General features: G+C 38.1%; 2 protein-coding genes across 2 annotated transcripts; one reads left to right on the top strand and one right to left on the bottom strand.

Annotated features, from left to right (window-relative positions):
* Positions 1-1,825: 1,825 nt before the first annotated feature.
* Positions 1,826-3,722, bottom strand: LOC122008473 (uncharacterized protein At4g06744-like). Its single transcript, XM_042564214.1, has 2 exons — positions 3,079-3,722; positions 1,826-2,994 (listed from the first exon to the last, which is right to left on the bottom strand). The coding sequence occupies exons 1-2, from the start codon at positions 3,573-3,575 to the stop codon at positions 1,962-1,964; spliced, it is 1,530 nt and encodes a 509-aa protein (XP_042420148.1). The 5' UTR covers positions 3,576-3,722; the 3' UTR covers positions 1,826-1,961.
* Positions 3,723-3,994: 272 nt separating this feature from the next.
* On the top strand, positions 3,995-7,128 carry LOC122008474 (AP-1 complex subunit sigma-2-like). Its single transcript, XM_042564215.1, has 7 exons — positions 3,995-4,427; positions 5,520-5,606; positions 5,947-6,038; positions 6,131-6,239; positions 6,324-6,359; positions 6,444-6,530; positions 6,874-7,128. The coding sequence occupies exons 1-7, from the start codon at positions 4,425-4,427 to the stop codon at positions 6,940-6,942; spliced, it is 483 nt and encodes a 160-aa protein (XP_042420149.1). The 5' UTR covers positions 3,995-4,424; the 3' UTR covers positions 6,943-7,128.
* Positions 7,129-22,675: the final 15,547 nt, after the last annotated feature.

Here is a 22,675-nt window from a genome sequence, read left to right as displayed (position 1 = left end):
GAGGGAGAGCATCTTAAGAACTTAAGGGAAGGACAATCAATAACTTAGATGAGGTAGGACACATTTGCCAATCCTTTGGGGCCACATTAAGTTTGGCGAGTAAAAAATGTTTAAATTTTTATTCATATTAAAATGGCATTTAATAATTATATATATTTTTAATCTTAATTTGTCCCGTCATGGTCGCACTACTCACTAGTTGCCTATCATTATTACTTATTCTCGTTGTTCTATTGCCTTTTACATTTAAATATTGTATAGGCTTTAATAAAATGATCCTTAATTATCACATACTTTTTTTTTAATCTAGTTGTTTAGACTTCGCACCTTCTTCCTTATTTTACTTGTCGATTAAATTTAGTATATAATTTATGTACATGTATTTGTAATTTATACTTAATCCTTTTATTATTTCTTTAAATATTTTACCATGTATACATTTTCTTTATCATAAAAGGTAGAATTCATCATTCAGTAGTTTCATACTCGATTATATGATCAAGAAATAAATCAGAAAACTACAGTTTAACACTACTAAGAGGATAAATTTCTCATGCATATGCCTTTACTATAATGAGACAAGAAGATAGGAGAAGAAAATCTTTTCTTTTTATAATTTAAGTGCCCGTATTTTAATCAATAACAATCATCTTCTCTAATTTGCCTATCATGTAAATCTAATACACAATTTATGGAGACTTAGAAACTAACTTTCAAAATATTTATCATATTTAAAATTCGAACTGGATTGTTATCTTATGTTTTATCACTATATTGGTAGTGTATATGATACGGTGCATAAAAGTGAGGTTCGATAAGGTCAGACAATTAGAAGTTAAGAGGACTTGGCAACCAGAAGTCAAGGGGATGTGACAATCAGAAGTCAAAGAGACGTGGCAATTAGCAATTAGGGAGAAGGAGTTAGACCGTCTGACATCATCAGCCGCATAATTTTCGATTGGGTACTAACAAGTTCGAATTCCAGATCTAAGACAGGAGATGCAGCCTAGACTAAAGCCTGACCTTCCCCGACTGGTTTGGTTTCCTCAACCCGATCTACGTAGATAGGCCTGGTACTTTTAGTAAGATAACTCCCGTCGGTTGGCCCTTCAATACTCCAATCGTGAAAGATGGGACTCTCGTCACAGCTTGTCTTCCTCATTAAGACTCTGGCTAGGCGTCACACCCTAACAGTCAGCCCGAACGGCTCATAGTTAAACCCGGGCGGGACAGAAGGCACTAGATGACAACAAGATCAGGAAATCGTAACTACTTGTCAAGGAATAACTGTCATATGTCAGGGAATATTCCAATGGTATGATGTCATATGCGAATAGAACCTTCCCTCAATCCATAAGAGGGTGTCACATGTCCTCCATCACCCGGCAGGCCCTAACACCCGACATTCTCTGACATCGGTCAGGCTCCAGAGGTACGTATGGTTATATAAAAAGGGAGGTCTTCTCCCTTGAGCAGGGGCGCTCTCTCGCACATTTGCACTTATCCTCTACCATTCTTTTTTCCTTTGTACACCTTTCTTCTGGGAAAAAATTCCCTGACTTAAGCATCGCAGGATCTACTCCGAGGACTTTTTTCCTGGTTTCTAGCCTCTAACGCTCCGTGTACTTATCTGAGTGTGCACAGAGCTTAATTATTGTTGGTTTAGTTATCACCGTCCGATAAAGGTATCCTAGCCGCCTCTCTATCAACATCAGTAATAATTCATCGTCTGACTCATATTCCGAACAGGATTTTATATATATATATATAATAAATCCAAAAACCATTAGAAAAACTATATTATCATGCACTTACTAGTAAGATATTTATGGCACTATTTTTGTTTTTGTTTTTTTGATAATAGGTAACATTATTATTAATACACTTGCGGGGTCCACGATTCTGGTAAATAAGAACAAACAAAGGGCGAATTATTGTAGGCCATGTCGGCAACCGAGAATCTACGGGTTCTTCTTTCCCTCCGGTGGCCGCAGCGCTTTGTAGGTCGAGTACCCGGCCACCGTCGGCGCCTTATCCCTTGCCTCCTCGCCCTCTTTTTCCAGAGAGAGCTCCTCTTCTTGAAGACTACAAGGGACGTACTGAGCAGTTGGGCACACGGGCTTAGCCTGCTTCTGGAACCGGGCGCAGTCCTGCGCCGGCCGCTGCCCTGGCATTCCGGAGATGCAGTTCCCTTTCACGTCCAACACATTGCATCCGATCAGCCCCACGCAGCTCGGCCCCACCGAAGTGAAGTAGTTTCCGGAGAGCGAGAGGTTCACCAGGCGGCCGTACTTTGAGTTCGCCAGCCGGCAGACGGAGTCCGGCACCTCGCCGGAAAGCATGTTCCCGGCGAGGTTGAGCTGCTCCACCTTCTTCAGGCAGCCGAACGAGAGCGGGATCGGACCGGTGAGCTGGTTGCTCCCTGCGTCGAACACCGTGGCATTCCTCAACAATCCTATCTCGTACGGCAGGCAGCCGGACAGCCGGTTGCCGAGGAACAGGATCTCGAGCAGAGTGTTGCAGGCTTGCCCAATCGACCGCGGGATCGGCCCGGTGAAGTCGTTGTACGCGAAGGTGATGTAGTTCGCCGGAGTCTTCCCGAGGTTGGCCGGGATTTCGCCGTTGAACTTGTTGTTATTGAGGAAGAGCACCTGCGTTTGGATGTCGAACACGGAGGGAGGGACTTGGCCGGAGTAGCCGTTATAGCGGAGGTCGAGGAAGGAGAGGTTGACGAGGGAGAGGACGTTATTCGGGAAGCAGCCGGTTTGGAGGTTGTTGCTGACGTCGATCTCGTAGAAGAAGGGGAGCTGAGTGAGGTTCGGCACCGTGTCGCCGAAGCGATTGGAATTAGCATGGAAGATGGCGAGGTCCGGGAGCTGGTCGATGAACCCGCGCACCGTCTTCGCCTCCAGGTAATACCCGTTGAAGTCGACGGAGGCCACCGTCGGCATATTCCGTTTATCCGGCGGCCCTTCGCAGTAGAATCCGCAATAGCTGCCACAGAATTCATCAAAATTCAATATTTATCAGCGCAATCAACTAAAAATTCAATTTTTACGATGATAAGCTAACGATTACCCAGTGTTCCCTTTGGAGCAAATCTGAGCACCGACCCAGGTTGCGGTTATGTTGTAGGGATCGCAGGTTATGTTTTTCCTGAAATTCTGGATGACCTTGTAAGCTCTGTACTGAAGAATGTTGGCGAAGTCGCACGGTTGCAGCTCGCGTAGAGGCTGCGGCGGCGGAGAACGGTTCGAGCAGGAGGAGGGATGAGGCAGCGGCGGAGAACGGTGCGGGGGGGAGGTGGAGGAATGAGGAGGCGTCGGAGAACGGTGCGGAGGGGAGGTGGAGGAATGAGGAGGCGGCGGAGAACTGCGCGAGGGGGAGGAGGGAGAATGAGGAGGCTCCGGCGAGCCACCGATCACAATTCCTGGCGAGCCACCGATCCCAATTCCGATCCCAATCTCAATGGCTTCTCTGTTCCCATTACTGCCAGAACAGGGGAGCAGAAACCAACAGAGGAAGCAGAGTAATTGCAGGAGAAGCAAATGGCGACTCCTCCGGCGATCCTCCATGGCTGAAGCAAACTAAGAATCGCTGCAGACGTTTATATAGGAAGATGAACTTGCTTTCTGCATGGCTGAGAATCGGAGAGGAAGCGGATAACTACAGCTGGAAGATTTGGACTTGGAAGTGGATGTTTCTGAAACTCCATGTGGAATGATGGGAGAAGGAAAAGTAGATGTTGTTTAAGGTCTGGTGAGGGTAAGCGATTGCCATCGTCGCACTCGTGACGACGTGGACCTATGACTGTCGGTCTCCGTTTTATCGATCGATCAAACCAACTAATTTGGATGAAGAAAGAGGATTGGAATATGTTGTTCTTGGTAGATAGTTTGGGAGAATCGCGGCTGCATCGGGGGACGAAGCTGCATCGTGTAAAAACAATGTCAATAAAATATATTCAAGGGTGAAAATAAAAAAGTGTCTCCTATTTTCTTTATCATTATAGTGAAAATAAACTAATGCACCTATAACACGTCATCACTTTTATTATATTTACATATTATATAAAATTAGGATATGTAATATGTTCATTAAATTATATACTAACTCTATTTATATTTTACATATGTTTATTAAGTTATTATAAAATATTTATATTAAATCTAAAGTTAAAATGTCAATAATTCATGCTAATTTAACAAATATCCCCTTTTGTTTTTTACTATTTACAGAAGGTAGGTGGGGCGTTATGTCACATTTCGGCCGTCACCACGCCACATAACCGATATAGTAATGAACCATTATAAGCTACTCCTACCTGCAGGTTGCTTGGCGGTGTGGGGATTCACCGTCGGAGTTCCAATCTCGTCGCAAGGAGAGAGCAGAGGAAGCAACGGGAGCTGCGATCCAGATCCGAAATGGTTTGTTTCCGTGCCAATCTCTCAGAGTCCGATATGTTGTAGTATTCCTGTTTCTTGTCGTAGATCTTCTGCGATCCTCGTTGAATGTTCCGGTTGTCTTTGGCGATTTCTACATGTTGCTTCCTTCGTATTTCCTTGGATCTTTTCTCTTCTTTTCTTTGGTCTCTCTTGGTTTCAGTAATTTTACTGAACATATAAAGCAGCGGATCTGAAAGAATCTGAAAGTTGATTATTCATCTACCAACAATGTTTGCTTTAGATGTGCGGGATACATTGATTACACTGTCGTTAAATCCTGAATCAATGTTGGGAAAAAAAAAGTTATCACCTTGTAAAGGAAACTAGTGTCAATATGTTGCCATCTTCACAGATGACTTAGAAGCTAGGGCTTGAACGATGGATCCTTTCCCCATTTTGTACTTCCATATTGCGTTAGTGTTGAAGAAGCCAACACCAATTTTACACATTTATATTGTTAACTGAATTTTCTATGGGAACAGATGTGAAGTATCTTTTTTGAAGGTAGGTAGTTGTGGCTGCCTAGATTTGGTTCAGAAGGATCGATTCAATACTCAGTGGATTGTGGTGTTAATTGATTTATCTTAGGATTTTGCAATCTGTATACTAATTGCTAAAGAGCCTATAGCTGCTACGCCCTCACTTCATGCACGACCGGTATATCATTTTGTTATGAGATGGCTTATCCCACCTTTTACAGAGCGAGTCTCGGGCATGCATATAATACTAGATCCCTATAGATCAAACCATGGAGCTAAGTCTATGAGGTTGCACAAACCATTGTCTCTTGTGCTTCTAATAATGGATCATTATAGGTGAGCTGTCGTTGCATTGTCCATTTGCTTGTTTTTCTTTCATTAGTGGTTAATCCACTATTTGGTAGAGTATAGTAAAACGTTGTTGTTCTGTATGTTGTATTTATTATCTTAGTGGCAAGTCTTCTATTATTAGTTACAGTTTGTTTACAAGTAAAGGAATTCTAATTATTCTTAGGCATAGACAGGCATTCTAGATATGAGGCTTCTTAAGAAATCTACATCAAATTGCCGTTGCTACTAATTTTTCTCCTTTCAGATCCATTTTGTAATTCTACTTAGTCGACAAGGGAAAGTGAGATTGACAAAATGGTATTCACCATACCAGCAGAAGGAACGAGCCACAGTAAGGCAATCTACTTGTGTCTTGATGTTATCTGACTATTTTTCAGAAAAAAAAAAAAATCTTTAAGCATGATATCATAGAATCTGTAGTTGACTTGGTATAATTTTTAGGTCAGTTCTTTCTTCTTAAAAGTATTAGATGGTTTTGCACATGAAAACTAGAGGACCACATGTTGATTTGTGCGATGCTTTCAATTTACAGAATTTTTAAAGTGATTGGGCATCCGTTATCGTGTCCTAGAACCAGTGCATAAATTACTTAGTAAAACAAACTAATGTTATTTTGTTATTGTGTTGGTCTGTGCTAATTTGTGTATTTATGTTTACACATTAATTTTAAGGTTATCCGGGAGCTTAGTGGCCTTATTCTTTCACGAGGACCAAAACTTTGCAATTTTGTCGAGTGGAAGGGGTACAAAGTTGTATATCGAAGGTATGTAACTCTATTGTGACTGTGGTGACTTAATAATTTCTTACTCAGTTTATTAACCACAGTAGCTATCTTGTTTATCAATCATTGACCAGATATGCTAGCCTATACTTCTGCATGTGCATCGATCAAGACGACAACGAGCTGGAGATCCTTGAGATCATTCATCATTTTGTCGAGATATTAGACCGTTACTTTGGCAGCGTGAGTAATAAATACACAAGCATCTTTTGGAATGTTCCACTCCAATTAAGTTTATGCTTCATTTGTCTCTTTTTGTCCTGCCAGGTCTGTGAACTCGATCTGATCTTCAATTTCCACAAGGTATCGCTGTTTTTAAAATTATTGTTTGTAATTCACATGGAACTCTTGGGAATTCCTCTCTTGCCTGAACAAAGCAATATACAGGCATACTACATTTTGGATGAGATTCTAATTGCCGGTGAGCTTCAAGAATCAAGCAAGAAAACTGTTGCTCGACTTATAGCTGCCCAGGTAACTGAACTGATATATGGAGTGTTGAGTTCTTTTCTATTTCAAAGCCAATCTGCTAGGCGAGATCAGTTAGGTTGCCAAGTTGGGGTAAGTATGCTATACTGTCAATATCAAGTAGATAAGGTAAGTGACTGTATGCGAGCTAATCATACACATGGACGAGTAGCTCCTAGATCCAAAAAAGTATTTCCATCAGGTTAAGCTTGTTCCGTCTCAAAATGAATTGTGACAATTGCCCTAATATACCCACAATACGAACTTTCGCACTTGTCCATGTGAGACTGATTCTATTAGCGACATACTCATGTGATTACTGACATGAATCTAATTCTGGCTCTTTCAGGACACAATGGTCGAAACGGCAAAGGAAGAAGCTGGTTCAATCAGCAATATGATTTCACAAGCAATGTGATCAAGATCGCCGAGTGCTGTTGTTTTTTCTACTCTTAGACACCTTTGTCAATGCTTTCATTCCATGGTTCTGGTGATCTACAGCATTATTCCTTTGACTTCTTCTATCTCATTCTATGCAAATATTGCTAGTTCCATCTGGATTTAAATTTACTTTAAATTTTAGGTTCCGCATTGCAAAAGCTTATTTATGCAATTCGAGCTTAGAAGAGTTTCTCTTCTCTTCTTTGTAGCAATTTTGGTCATTATTTTGAAATTTTTTAAGGAAATAAAATTTATTTATTTTTATTTTTATTTTTATTTTACGAAAATAAAACTTTGCAAAAGAGGAGAAAAAATGATGACAGAATTTAAATTTTAAAATTGTTGATAGAATTTTAATCAATTATTATAAAATATGATATTTATGGAAATAGTATATTTGTGTGTATATAATATGCATACACATAAATATTAATTGGTAGTGAGATAAATCGCATGACGGCCGGCGAAACGGCGGCGCCGCTGCTTCTACCGCCGCCTCGTTCCTCGGAGACGTGCTATGGTGTACCCGCCGCCACTTCATCCGTCGCCGTTTTTCATGACCCGGAGCCCCCGGCATACGTCTCGCGACTGCAGATGCTTCCGCTGTTTCGGCTCGATGATTTCTTGTTCCACCCTCCTCTTCGGCGCCTTCCTTCTTGTCGTCCTCTTCTCCGCCGCGTTCGTCCTCTGGCCCTCCGACCCGGAGCTCACGTAGTCCACCTCCAATTCGATCACATCCATGTGACCACGAGATCCGAGGCCGATTTAGACATCTCCATGGGCGTAGAGCTCAGGATCCGCAATCCGGCCTTCTTCGCTCTCGATTACCGCTCCATCGTGGTATCGATCGGCTACCGTCGCGGCCAGGGGAGGCCGTATTAGGACACGAGGGGAACTCTCTCGTCCACGCCAAGCTCAAGCTCAACTGGATCCGTTTTTCAAAGATGTCTATTTGATCCAGGATCTTGCGACGGGATCTCTGCCTTTGGGCACAGAGATCGTGGGTGAGGGCAGGATGCTGCTCTTCTTCTTCGATGTCCTTGTTAAGGTAAATTTTGCAAAGGCTAGATCTTGTTCTTACTCTTCCCAATTGCACATTGAATTGGTTATGCTTTTTGTTCCTTCTGATTCAATCTATTCGATCATAGTTTGAATATATGAACATGTAAGAATTGATTCCCCTTATTTGAAGATGCAAATTAGGAATTGGATTTCTTCACCTCGGTGCAATTGTGTTAAGGTAAATTTTGCAAAGGCTTGATCTTGTTCTTGTTGGATCGAGACACGCACGTGACAGGGAGTGAATCATATGATTTTGAGAAACTTTTATTTTCTTTTAAAATCAAAGTAAATGAATGCAATAGAAATAAAAACATAAACAAAAAAGTACAAGAACGTTAGCAATTTTACTTGGTTCGGAGTCTTCGGCGACTCCTACTCCAAAACTCAGGCCCCGCTGACCTATCAATGGATAATCTACTAATAACTTCTTCGAGAAACGTCCGAAGAGGGGATCGATTACAAAAAGGAACAAGTGTAACACGCTACACTTTTCCTTTTGGTATAATTAAATACAGAACTAAATTTCGTTACCCAACACTTTCAAAGTTGATCGGCTTAGGCTCGGTGTCGGATGGCTCCTTAGCAGTAATCGGACGTAGCAACGTCGTAGCGGAGCAACAGCAGGAAGCCGGAATAGTCGGAACCTCAAACGGACACGTAGAAGTTCATAGAAGAGTTGGTGAAGAAAGCTTGGTCAAGCAACACTTTTATAGAGCGTGGAAGGCACCTTCAATGACCCTGAAGGGCCCTTCCACAAAAGTCTATCTCGAAAAATGTTGCTCCTTATCGCCAACGAAGTCAGATTTTATTCGATTGAAGGCGCCTTCTAAGCTCCTGAAAGTGTCTGTATTGAAGACGCCTTTCGTCAATTGGAAGGCGCCTCGGGTACTGTTCACCCGAGACTTTTTGTGCTCCCTTTACCCTACAACAAGTGTTAGTCCAATGCAAAGATATTTAACCTGCAAAATAAGGTTGGCACAATAAAAATTATGATTAATTTATGACTTAGTACCTGCCCTCTAAACTAGGATCTAGTCAGGTCTCAATTTAGGTTTTCAAAATGGATTTAAATTGGACCGACGCCAACTGTCCCCTTTAATCGAGACACGTGCTCACTTAGTCACTCTCCTCCAATGACTTACCTTCACTTATCAAGTGTCGAGTTACGTCCTCGATGTCCAATCTGACCCACCAAGTCTTCCTGCCGGAATTGCACATCCAGACTTCGCCAACTGAGAATCGAACATCCCGATCTCCTGCCCGAATCGCACATCCGGACTTTCTCCCATCGGGAATCGAACATCCCGACCTCTTACTAGAATCCCACATCTGGACTTCTTGTCTGGTGTTAGGTTTTATGTCAAGTTAGTAAATCCTGCACACTCGATAACAAGGTTAGATGAACAACACATCTAATTTTAATCCATTTGTAATTCATCAAAATTCAGGTTTGATCATTTGTACCAAGTGCACCAACAATCTCTTCTTTTTTAATATAATGACAACCTGGGTGAAAGTTAGAAAAAAAATATGTAAAAAAAAATGCAAAAAAACAATATATACATAAGAAATGATTTTAAGATACAAAAATGAAATAATTAAGTTTAATCTTTTTATCTTTTTAGGGTTAAGTTTCCAGAGTTTTTCAGATTTTCTTTGGTTTTTTTACTTAAACTCTAACCCTCCCCCTTTGTCATCTATCAAACTAAATAGATAAGTATACCAAATTGCAAATACACAAATAATAATTTGTTCAACAAAACTTACAGGTTTATTAGAGGGCGGAAATAAAATTGAACAGAAACTTTTTGATTTTCCAAAACATTTTGACAATTGATTGTGCAAAATAAACCATTTGTAAAATAAAGTTTGCAAGAATTATACAAACTATTTTAGAAAGTATTTTTGAAAAGTTTTGAAAAAACAAGTTGTGCTACTTTTGAAAAGTTGTTGCACCTTATCCTTCTAGAATAGTTTTGAAAGTATTTTCAAAATAATTTTGTTATTGTTGTTAACGACAAGTTATTTTTCAAAGTGGAAAAACAATCTTTTGAAGAAATTAAAAAAAAAAATCAAAGTGTTTTCGAACAAATTTTAAAATATTTAAAGTATTTTTAAGCAAATTTCAAAAGACTTGTATTTTATTTTTCAAAACACATGTTTGAAAAAAAAAATAAAAATTTTTGCAAAGCAAGTATTTGAAATGTATTTTTGAAAGTATTTTACAAAATATTTTTTATACAGAAAATTAGTAGAAAAGAAAATAAATCATTTTGAAAATCATTTTCAAATATCCTCTCCTGAACTTAATATAGTTTTACTTAAAAAAATACTCATCTAAAAATTTGCCTTAAATGTTTAACCGTTAGTTGCTAACTAATTATCAGAAGATAGTAGTGTTCACTTGGTTAGTCCAGTTAAGTAAATATATCCAGTTAGTGGTCGACTAAAATGAATTACTTAATATGATCACTGTAATTTTGGTATTTTGCGCTGAGACTTATGGTGATGCACTGATATTAACATCTGAAGTCGAAGCAATAGGCTTATGCATCTCACGTCGTTCTGAGTTTTTGAATACACAATCAAGGTATATCTAGTGTATTTGTGAGATGTTCGATACTTAGATCTATAGGAATATGTTTTCTATAAGTTTGATCTAGTTTAAGGCCAAAATAAATTTTGAAATACTAGGGAAATGGGAATTTTTAGAAAACATAAGTAAAGAATTTTCTAGAATTTGCAAACCATTTGAAAATTGTTTTAAGGAAACACATCCTACTCTACAAAGGAATTTCCTAGCTTATCCAAATAAAGTGAAAAAAAATGACTCTATAGCTCAAGTCAAATAGATACAATAATATATAGTAGTGCACTGAATATAATCAGCTCTGGTTATCATCGGCAAGTGGAGGTGGGGGCTGCTCAGGCAGTCGTAAAGCTCGAAGGATCGACTGCATCTGTATGTCTGGCTGCCGAAGTCCGGTGGTCATCTCCTCCCAGAGAGAGGTAAATCAAGTGGTCATCTCCCCTCGGAGTGAGGTGAACCCCTCCGAAACTAACTGTTGAATTTGTGTGGAAGACTCCTCACGTCTGGCAAGTTGGTCCTCTACAGAAAGTGAAGTCGAGGATTGAGTCGAGGTTGGAAAAGATCCAACAAGCTCCTCTATCGTAAATGCTAGCATTTCCTTTCCCTCGGCCTGAATGAGAGGTGGCATATCCTCCTCGGCCTCATCTGGAATGTCTGACTGCGGTCCCACTCTCCAAGCTAGTCCCCCTGAGCGGTGACATCTATATATACTAATGCAAGCTAACGCTGATCAATCTCATCATATGCATTAAGGGAAGTCGACGTATCATGGGTCGTATCTACTCTTATGGTTGAAAATTGGAAGTCAAAATGTGACAATAGGGCATAGGAACCTATGACCTAGTGTGAGACTGGATGCATAGATGACATTATGAAACATGTGTAATGCAATGTCGATGTCTAGGTGTTGGCATAGTGCATACAAGAAAAAGGAGTGGGAAGGGCACATCATCGCAGCATCGTGAGATGTAATGGGCAAAATGCAAGTGATCAGAACTCGATACAGGACATAATCCTGAACCCTAAAAGAGAGAGACCTGAAGTCAGTCACTGAGGGTAATCTCTCCTTCCCAAAGAAATACATATAGATAGTATATAATATAATATGAGAGTAGGGTTCGCCAAATGGCAAATTTCTACTAGGGTAACACAAAAAAGGGCAGACAGACCTCCTAAATCCTAACTACTGGAGTATATCAGGTCATCGATCTTAACTAGGTTATTATAAAATTAGACACATAAGTCTAAGTTTACTGAGTGACTACAGTAGACTAGCCTATCCAACTGATAATAGTCTATAACCTTTATGATAGAGGTGAAGAATGATCTACTTGTTGGTTGCTACTCAGAAAGCCTATAGGTTCCACTGTACAAAAATTTTGTACAAAGGTCTGAACCTTTTCCTAGCTACCATGTGTTCTTTTAAATTAAATTTTGGATCTCCTGCGGAACTTAACACGTTTGATCCAAAACTTAATCTATTTGTTCTTTTAGGTTTTGACTTGGATCTCCTGCGGAACTTAACACGTTCGACCCAAGTCTCCTTAAGTTATTAATTCCATTAAATATCAATTTCCATAAAAGGTTCCCAGTACTGACGTGGCGAGGCACATGGCCTTCTTGGATATGGGAGCAACCACCACCGACTAGACAAAACCTTTAATAGAAAGCTAATATTTAATTTCCTAAAATAACTTTAGGTTAACCAAAGAGAACAATCAAATCACAAGGAAAAGAAAGAAACAAAAGAACACAACTTCGAAAAACCATATTCGAAATACTAGAACGTAAGCCTCTTGTATTTGGTATTATTTCCATAAATAACTAGCATGATGCGGAAATAGAAATTACTAGTTATACCTTGTAGAAAAACCTCTTGATCTTCTACCGTATTCCTCTTCTAACCTCGGACGTTGTGTGGGCAACGATCTTCCAAGATGAGAAACCACCAACCACCTTCTTCTCCTCCAAGCAAGATTCGGCCACAAAGGGAAACTTCACCAAGGAGGAAAAACAAAATACTAACCAAGCTCCAAGAGATGCTAGCTTTCTCTCCTTCTTCTTCTTCTTCTCCGAGTAGTATCCGGCCACCACAAGAACTCCAAGGGAGAGGGAGAGGTTCGGCCACCACAAGAGGAAGAGAGGGAGAGGGTAATGGCCGGCCACAACACCAAGCAAAGAGGGAGAGAAAACAATAGAGGTTGTGTCTTGTGAAGGCACCCTCACCCCTTCTTTTATATTCCTTGGCCTAGGCAAATTAGGAAATAAATTTTCCTTAATTTCCTTGACATGATTTAATTGAGAGAAATAAAATAAAATTTCCCCAATTAATTTGTGATGGCCGGCCACATCATTGGAAGGCAAATAGGACAAGTTTCAATCAACAATTAAAACTTCCTAATTTGTTTCCGGAAATTTTAAAAAATAAAATTTCTCTTTAAAATCTCTTCATGGTTAATAAAAGGAAATATCTATAATTTTAATTTTATTAACATGTGAATAATTTTAAAGAGAAAATAAAACATCTCTCCAATCTACAAATAAGGAAAGAGATCTAATCTCTTTCTTTAATCTTTTGTAGATCTTTTATAAGAGAGATATTTTAATTTTAATTCTCTTTAAAATATATCTTCCACATAATAATAAAATTTAAAATTAAATTTCTTTTTAATTTTATTTGGCCGGCCCTACTAGCTTGGGTTCAAGCTAGGGCCGGCCACCCAAAATCATACCTAGGCCGGCCCTAGCTTGCTTCCCCTTTAGGTGGGTGTGAAGGTGGGTATAGGTGGGTATAGTACTCTATAAATAAGAGGCTACGATAGGGACCGAGAGGAGGAATTGGTTTTGGTCTCCGATAAAATTAGCATCCCGTGTTCGCCCAACACACAACTTAATTTTATCAATGATAATTCATTCCACTAGAGAACTATCATTGAACTACCGCACAATCCCAAATTACATTTTGGGCTCCTTCTTATTATGAGTGTGTTAGTCTCCTGTGTTTAAGATATCGAATGTCCACTAATTAAGTGAGTTACTGACAACTCATTTAATTAATATCTAAGTCCAAGAGTAGTACCACTCAACCTTATTATCATGTCGGACTAAGTCCACCTGCAGGGTTTAACATGACAATCTTTATGAGCTCCTCTTGAGGACATTATCAACCTAGTATCACTAGGACACAGTTTCCTTCTATAATCAACAACACACACTATGAGTGATACCATTTCCCAATTTATCGGGATTATTGATTCATTGAACTAAATCTCACCCATTGATAAATTAAAGAAATAAATATCAAACATATATGCTTGTTATTATATTAGGATTAAGAGCACACACTTCCATAATAACTGAGGTCTTTGTTCCTTTATAAAGTCAGTATAAAAGGAACGACCTCAAATGGTCCTACTCAATACACTCTGAGTGTACTAGTGTAATTATATAGTCAAGATAAACTAATACCTAATTACACTACGACTTTTTAATGGTTTGTTCCTTTCCATTCTGGTCGTGAGCTACTGTTTATAATTTATAAGGTACTGATAACATCATCTTCTGTATGTGACACCACATACTATGTTATCCACAATATAAATTAAATGAACAACTACAAACAAATGTAGATAATTAGACCAAATGTGATTCTTTATTCATAATGAATGTTTACAAAGCTTAGGCTTTCAGTATACACTCCAACACTACTTAGAAACCTAGATTTAAGTGCAATATATGAACGCTCTAGGAAATCTAGCTTAAGTCGCTCAGTGGAAAATCTAGCATCGGCAGAGGGGATACTGCTGGAACTGGCCTAGGACGAAAAAATATTCCGTCTCTTCCTAAAGTGGTTTATACATGCAAACATTCAAGAAAAATCATACAAATAAGGAAAGTAACTGTATAGATCGAGTTAGAGTGTACCTAGGAGACATTGTTGGGAATCTTAGAGGGAAAAGTAAAGAACAAGGTGGAAAATCGCTGCTATAAGGTGCCTTGTTGTGAACAAAATTGTGAACAGAGCAAGCATCTGTTCGTTGTATAAATTCGGGTTGAAAGGCGCCTTCAGACCGGAAAGCGCCTTCCATGTGTTATGGAGGTCGCCTTCAACCGACTGAAGACGCCTTCATTCGGTTGGGCGGGAATTTTCCCGCCCTTTCGAGGGCGCCTCCGATTGACCCGAAGCACCTTCGGTGCCTGCTCTGTTTTTTTTTAATTTAAATTTATTTTAATTTAATTCTATTCTAGTTTAAGTTAAGTTTAAATGTGATTTTAAGTTTTAAATTAATTTTAAGTTTTACATTAGGTTTAGATTATATTTTATTTTACTTAATTTGATTTTAATTTAATTAATTTGAATTTAATTTTGCACCGGGTTTCCTTTTTTTTAATTTGAATTTATTTTGAATCCTTATTCATCTCATCCGATCAATATTTTTAATCAGGGAATCCTATAATTTTGTAAGATGAGTTAAATTAAATTTTAAGATTTGGTTTAACTTGTATTAGATTCAAGTTTAGCTTTGAGTTCAACAAACGGACATTGTTTGGATAAACGTCTAGGCTGTTGTGTGTCACCTGGACATCATTAGAGTAATCACGCCTTTGAAGTTTTTCAAATAGTCTTATCCACTAAACTTAATATAAAATTTTGGTCTAATCAATTAGGATTAGTAAGGGGTAACTTCAGTTAGTTCCACTAAGACAAATGCAGCAGATCAGAATCATATCTTCCTAGACATGTATAGACAGAGCTTCTCTAACCTACTATCATACAAACTTTTCGAGTGTCATTTATCAAGTTAATTTTTTGTCCCTATTTATCCTAGTCCTAATTACCTAGCCAGGTAAATTATTATTTTTGGAGATGCAAACTAATTTGGAGTCTTCCCCTGAATTATTGAACTTTGAATTTAGGTTTTAGGTTTGTGGCAATTTGCTTTATAGTTATAATAGACTTTGTTATAGTTTGAGTTTAGATTAATTTTGTTTTTATTTAATTTAGGTTTAGTTTTTTATTTATTTGATTTGATTTTATTCTTTAGGTTTGAATTTAGTTTTGAAGGTTTAATTTTTGAGATTAAGAGTGAGTTATTTAACTTATTTTGATTTAGGTAGTGTATTTTATTTTTTGGTACATAGTATTAATTAAGTTCTACTTGTGTGGTTAGGCACGCTTTCAGAACTCAAGCTTTAGTTAGTTTTTTATTTTGAGTTAGGGTTAGGAATGATTTAAGGTATAGTCAAACTTGTATCTAAATATGGATTTATTGTACATAGCTCTTTGGGATCCAAACATCATGTTTGGATACTTGGATTCTAAGATAAACTTTTCAAACTATTCTTTTAACTCTTTAACTTAACTTTTCAAGACAGAATTTTCTTCCTCAAGATTTGTAGCTTGAGTTGGATTTCTGTTTGAACTTCGTCAGTTAAGGAGATCGAGCTCAATTGTTCCTTAAGGATGTTATTTTCCTTAAGGAGGAGTTTAGTGTGTTCCTTAATTTTTGTTAATTTTTTGTTTAAACAAGAAATAATTTTAAAAAAATTTGTGATATAATTAAATGTTACCTCAATTGGTTCGTCTGAACCGGATGTGGATCTGTTGCTTGATTCGTATTCGGATTTTTCTTCTTAATTTGTTTTGCCTCCGGTTGCCATCAGCGCGAGGTATCTAGTTTGCTTTGGTTCGTCAGCTTCCGATCTATCTGAGGAAGACTCATCCCAAGTCGCTTTTAGTGCTTTCTTTTGCTATGTCTTCTTGATCTTGTCTTCGTTCAGATATTCATATTTGAATTGCCCCTTCTTGTTGCAGCCGTAACACGTGATGTTTGCCTTTGAGTTGTTGGATGCGGACTTAGACATCTTTTTCATATCGCGTTTGGTGAAGTTTCTTTTGCGTCTAGTGAACATCTTCTTTACTATGTTCACTAGTTGCTCTTCTTCATCTGATTCCGAGTCGGACTAATTTCCTCCTTGGGTTTAGCTCCCTTCAAAGTACCTGCAAGAAATGTAATTCCTTTCTCAACCTTTGTGACGTTTGTTTGTTTGTGCAGCTCTAATTCACAAAATAGTTCATCTAATTTTAACTTTGAAAGATTCCTTAAACTTTATAGGCATCTACGATTGATGCCCATAGTGAGGTTCGAGGAAACGAGTTCAGAGTGTACCTTATGACGTCGCGGTTCTCAAGTTGATATCCGATCATGTGCAGGCCGTTGAGAATATCTTTGATCTTCGCGTGTAGTTGGCTTATTGTTTTTCCGTCCTACATTTTAATATTAAATAAAGTACTTAGAAGCAGATCTTGTTTAGTTACCTTGGCATTGTTAGTTCCTTCGTGTAATTCGATGAGCTTGTCCCATAGCTCCCTTTGCATTTTCGTGCAGGTCGACTCGGTTGAGTTCTTTTTCTTGAGTCCACACTGGATCGTGTTCAATACCTTTAAGTTGATATGGGCCTTGTTGTTATCATCTGGGTTCCATCTTTCTGGATCGAGTGGTACTTTAGTTGCTTCATCTACAGCGCCCAGTACTCTCATCGGATGGTGACCCATTGCTCTATGTCCGTTTTTAAGTAGACTTCCATTCTCTTTTTCCAATATGGAAAATCGTTTCCGTTAAAAGAGAGAAGAACGAGCGGTGTTGTATCAATTAAGTTGGGTCATTTGAAATATCTTGGAAAAAAAATAAAAAGAATATCCCAAAACTAGGTTTTGGATTAGCAGAGTTTGAGGTGAAAATAAATATCGAGGACTCGTGTAATGTTGCACCAACTTCAAGTTAAAACCGAACGAGAAAGATTTTTTTGAAAAGGCAAATATTACCAATTCAAATAAAATACGAAAACAGAAATTCAGAAAAAATAACTCCCCCGGTTTGATTGGTGGTTGTACCAATTCAAAGCTAACTTGGCTCATAACACTTGTTGGATCGAGACGCATGTGAGTGGGGGTGAATCACGTGGTTTTGAAAAACTTTTCTTTTCTTTTAAAATCAAAGTAAGTAAATGAGTGCAGTGGAAATAAAAATAGAAACAAAAAAGTACAAGAACGCAAGCGGTTTTACTTAGTTCGGAGCCTTCAGCGACTCCTACTCCAAGACTTAGGTTCCACGGACCTATCGATGGGTAATCCACTAATAACCTCTTCCAGAACCGCTGGAAGAGGGAATCGATTATAAAAAGAATAGGAACAAATGTAACACATTACACTTTTCCTTTTTACTATAATTAAATACAAAACTAAATTTCGTTACCCAACACTTTAGAAAATGATCGGCTTAGGCTCGGTGTCGGACGGCTCCTCGGCAGTAGTTAGACGCAGCAACGTCGTAGCGGAGCAACAGTAGGAAGTCGGGATAGTCGGAACTTCAAACGGACCATAGAAGATTGTAAAAGAGTTGGTGAAGAAGGCTTGGTCGAGCAGCAAGTTTATAGAGTGTGGAAGGCGCCTTCAATGACCCTAAAGGCGCATACCATCCCAAAAAGGTTACTCCTTATCACCGACGAAGTTAGATTTTATCTGATGGAAGACGCCTTCCCAGCTTCCGAACTTGCCTTCCATGAACAATATTGAAGGTACCTTCGGTCGCCTGGAAAGCGCCTCGGGTACTGTTCACCTGAGGTTTTTTGTGCTCCCTTTACCCTACAACAAGTGTTAGTCCAATGCAAAGATATTTAACCTGCAAAACAAGGTTAACATAATAAAAATTATGATTAATTTATGACTTAGACCTTGTCCTCAGAATCAGGATTTAGTCAAGGTTTCAATTTAGGTTTTTGAAAGAGACCTAAATTGGATCGACACCTACTATCCCTTTCAATTGGAACGCGTCCTTACTTAGTCACTCTCCTCCAGTAACTTACCTTCACTTACCAAATGTCAAGTTACCTCCTCGATGTCCAATCTGACCTACCAAATCTTCCTGTCGAAATCGCACATTCAGACTTCGCCAACTAGGAATCGAACATCCCGATCTCCGCTGGAATTGCACATCCGCACTTCTTCCCATCGGGAATCGAACATTCCTACCTCCTATTAGAATCTCACATCTGGACTTCCTGCCTTGTGTCAGGACTTCTTGATCCGTCCAGTTAGTCAACCTTACACACTCGATAATAAGGTTAGATCAACAACACATCTAACTTTAATTCATTTGTCATTCATCAAAACTGATCATTTGGGCCCAATACACCAATAGTTCTTACTCGTCCCAATTGCACATTGAATTGGTTATGCATTTTGTTCCATCTTATTCAATCTATTCAATCATAATTTGAATATATGAAGTTATTTGGAGATGCAAATTAGGACTTGGATTTCTTCATCTGAGTGCAATTGCTTGTGTTAAATAAGACAATCAAGTGAAGCATGCTACAAGCTAAATCTAGAAATAGATGAAAAGGAACAAGATAAGATTTTACTTGCAACCAATTTTTCTGTTGTCTCTTTGGGTAGGAGTCCTTTCCCCTGTTGGAGTGTATACTGAAAGCCTAAGTTTTTGTAAACTTTTGTTTTGAATAAAGAATCACATTTGGTCAATTTATCTACATTTGTTTGTAGTTGTTCAATTAATTTATATTGTAGATAACATAGTATGTGGTATCACATATAGAAGATGATGTTATCAGTACCTTATAAATTATAAACAGTAGCTCACAACAAAAAATGGAAAGGAACAAACCATTGGAAGGTCGTAGTGTAATTAGGAATTAGTTTATCTTGACTATATAATTACACTAGTACACTTAGAGTGTATTGAGTAGGATCATTTGAGGTTGTTTCTTTTATACTGACTTTATAAAGGAACAAATACCTCGGTTATTATGGAAGTGTGTGCTCTTAATTCTAATATAATAACAAGCACATATATTTGATATTTATTTCTTTAATTTATCAATGGGTGAGATTTAGTTCGATGAATCAATAAACCCGATAAGTTGGGAAATGATATCACTTATAGTGTGTGTTGTTGATTATAGAAGGAAACTGTGTCCTAGAGATACTAGGTTGATAATGTCCCCAAGAGGAGTTCATAAGGATTGTCATGTTAAACCCTGCAGGTGGACTTAGTCCGACATGACGATAAGGTTGAGTGGTACTACTCTTGGACTAAAATATTAATTAAATGAGTTGTCAGTAACTCACTTAATTAGTGGACATTCGATATCTTAAACACAGGGAGACTAACACACTCATAATAAGAAGGAGCCCAAAAATGTAATTTGGGATTGGTGCGGTAGTTCAATAATAGTTCTCTAGTGGAATGAATTATTATTGATAAAATTAAGTTGTGTGTTCGGGGCGAACACGGGATGCTTAATTTTATTGGGAGACCAAAACCAATTCCTCCTCTCGATCCCTATCGTAGCCTCTTATTTATAGAGTACTATACCCACCTATACGCACCTTCTATACCCACCTAAAGGGGGCCGGCCAAGCTAGCTTGGAATCAAGCTAGGGCCGGCCTAAGCATGGTTTAGGGTGGTCAGCCCTAGCTTGAACCCAAGCTAGAGAGGGCCGGCCATAATTAAATTAAAAAGGATTTTTAATTTTAATTTTTATTATGTGGAATATATAATTTATTAAAGAGAATTAAAATTAAAATATCTCTCTTAAAAGGATCTACAAAAGATTAAAGAAAGAGATTAGATGTCTTTCCTTATTTATAGATTGGAAAGATATTTTATTTTTTCTCTTTAAAAATTATTCACATGTTGAAAAATTAAAATTATAGAAATTTCTTTTTATCAACCATGAAGGAATTATAAAGGGAAATTTTATTTTTTAAAAATTTCCAAAGACAAATAAGGAAGTTTTAATTGTTGATTGAAACTCTCCTAATTTTTCTATTTGAGGTGGCCGGCCATGATTAGTTGATTAAGAAATTTTATTAAATTTTTCTTAATTAATTATTGTCAAAGAAAGTTAAGGAAATTTTATTATAAATAAATTTCCTTATTTGCCAAAGCCAAGGAATATAAAAGAAGGGGTAGGGGTGCCTTCATGGGATACAACTTCTATTGTTCTCTCCCTCTTTTCCTTGGTGTTGTGGCCGGCCATCATTCTCTGCCTCTCTTCCTCTTGTGGTGGCCGAATCCTTCATCTCCCTTGGAGCTCTTGTGGTGGCCGGATACTACTTGGAGAAAAAGAAGAAGAATGAGAGAAAGCTTGCATCTCTTGGAGCTTGGTTGGTGTTTTGTTCTTCATCCTTGGTAAAGCTTTCTTATTGTGGCCGAACCTAGCTAGGAGGAGAAGAAGGTGGTTGGTGTTTTCTCATCTCGGAAGATCGTTGCCCACACAACGTCCGAGGTTAGAAGAGGAATACGGTAGAAGATCAAGATGTCTTTCTAGAAGGTATAACTAGTAATTTTTCCTTTCCGCATCATACTAGTTATTTATGGAAATAATACCAAATACAAGAGGCTTACGATTCTAGTATTTCGAATATGTTTTTCGATGTTGTGTTCTTTTATTGTATTTTTCCTTGTGATTTGATTGTTCTTTTCGGTTAACCTAAAGTTATTTTAGGAAATTAAATATTAGCTTTCCATAAAAGGTTTTGTCTAGTCGGTGGTGGTTGCTCCCATATCCAAGAAGGTCGTGTGCCTCGCCACGTCAGTACTGGGAACCAATTATGGAAATTAATATTTAATGGAATTAATAACTTAAAGTGATTTGGGTCGAACGTGTTAAGTTCCGCAGGAGACCCAAGTCAAAACCTAAAAGAACGAATAGATTAAATTTTGGGTCGAACGTGTTAAGTTCCGCAGGCGATCCAAAATTTAATTTAAAAGAACACATGGTAGCTAGGAAAAGGTTCAGACCTTTGTACAAAATTTTTGTACAGTGGAACCTCTAGGTTTTCCGAGTAGCAACCAACAATTGGTATCAGAGCTAGGGTTTTACCTCTGTGTATTTGGTATTAGTTTAATTATGCACATGTCATACATAATTTAGGCAGGATAATAGTAAGATGTGCTAACTTTGTGGATGCAGGATCCAACTATTATGGCTTATAGTTTTATGTGTGTGATTGGACCCTTGGACATGTCAAGGGCATTTATATGTGTGTGCATGATTGTATTATAAAATACAGCAGGAGCTGTATTTAGTTTTATTAGGATTTTATTTTTTGATCTAGATACATGTACATTCTTTTTATGGAATATAGGATCAAAATTGTAAAATTCTATTTATGTCGCGGATCGAATCTTGCAAAGCGTGGAACCTTCTGAGGACCAGAGGCGCAGCGGAACAAGGAGCAAGATGGATGCGACAGCTAGACCCGGTGGTGGTGGCCAAATATGGCAGCAGCTTGGGATGACAACACACGGAGGACAACCATAGATAAAAGCCATAATAGTTGAAAATTAGATTTTTTTTTTATTTATTGCTTTTATATTGTGCTGTGTGTGTATGTTAGTATATATGTTTAGTAGGCTAGCATAGTTAAAATTCCTCATTTATAAATAACTAAGTGGGAGAAGGATTTTTAAATAAAACCCATGGTCTCTATTACTAGTTTGTAAGTGATGCAAACAAGCTTGCGCGTTGGCTCTGAGTGCCTTCCTCCATATCGGATGAGCTTGTTTGTGGATCACTAGAACAAACTTCCATTTGGGATGACTATAGGAAGTTAATTAAGAGTGTGTGATCTTCCCCATCGGAAGGGCACAATCTTATTAATGGACTTAGTGTCAAGTAATGGTATACACTTAGGCACAACTAATAGTATCCTCCCGATCGGAGTCACTGCTATTATTTGTGTGACCAAAGGATACCAACTATTAATTTTATTTGTCAAAAATTTAGGTTGACAAGATAATAAAATTAATGGGTTAAAACCCTCCTTTTACAAATGTTGAATTTGTATACGTCCACACTATCGTGGCATACAAAATTCACGGTGGTTTGAGGTGTTGGTTAATTTAAAATAGTATTGTTTGAGGAATCAATATTATTCTAAATTTAGAGTTCTGACCAAAAGTTATTTGTGATTCTTAGGATGACTTTCAACCCACTGTCCATCATACTTCAACAGAATAGACTTACTGG

Source organism: Zingiber officinale, chromosome 8A (assembly GCF_018446385.1).
Source record: "Zingiber officinale cultivar Zhangliang chromosome 8A, Zo_v1.1, whole genome shotgun sequence".
NCBI lineage: Eukaryota > Viridiplantae > Streptophyta > Magnoliopsida > Zingiberales > Zingiberaceae > Zingiber > Zingiber officinale.
The sequence above is the reverse complement of the archived record's forward strand: the minus strand, read 5'-3'. Positions and strand labels throughout refer to the sequence as shown.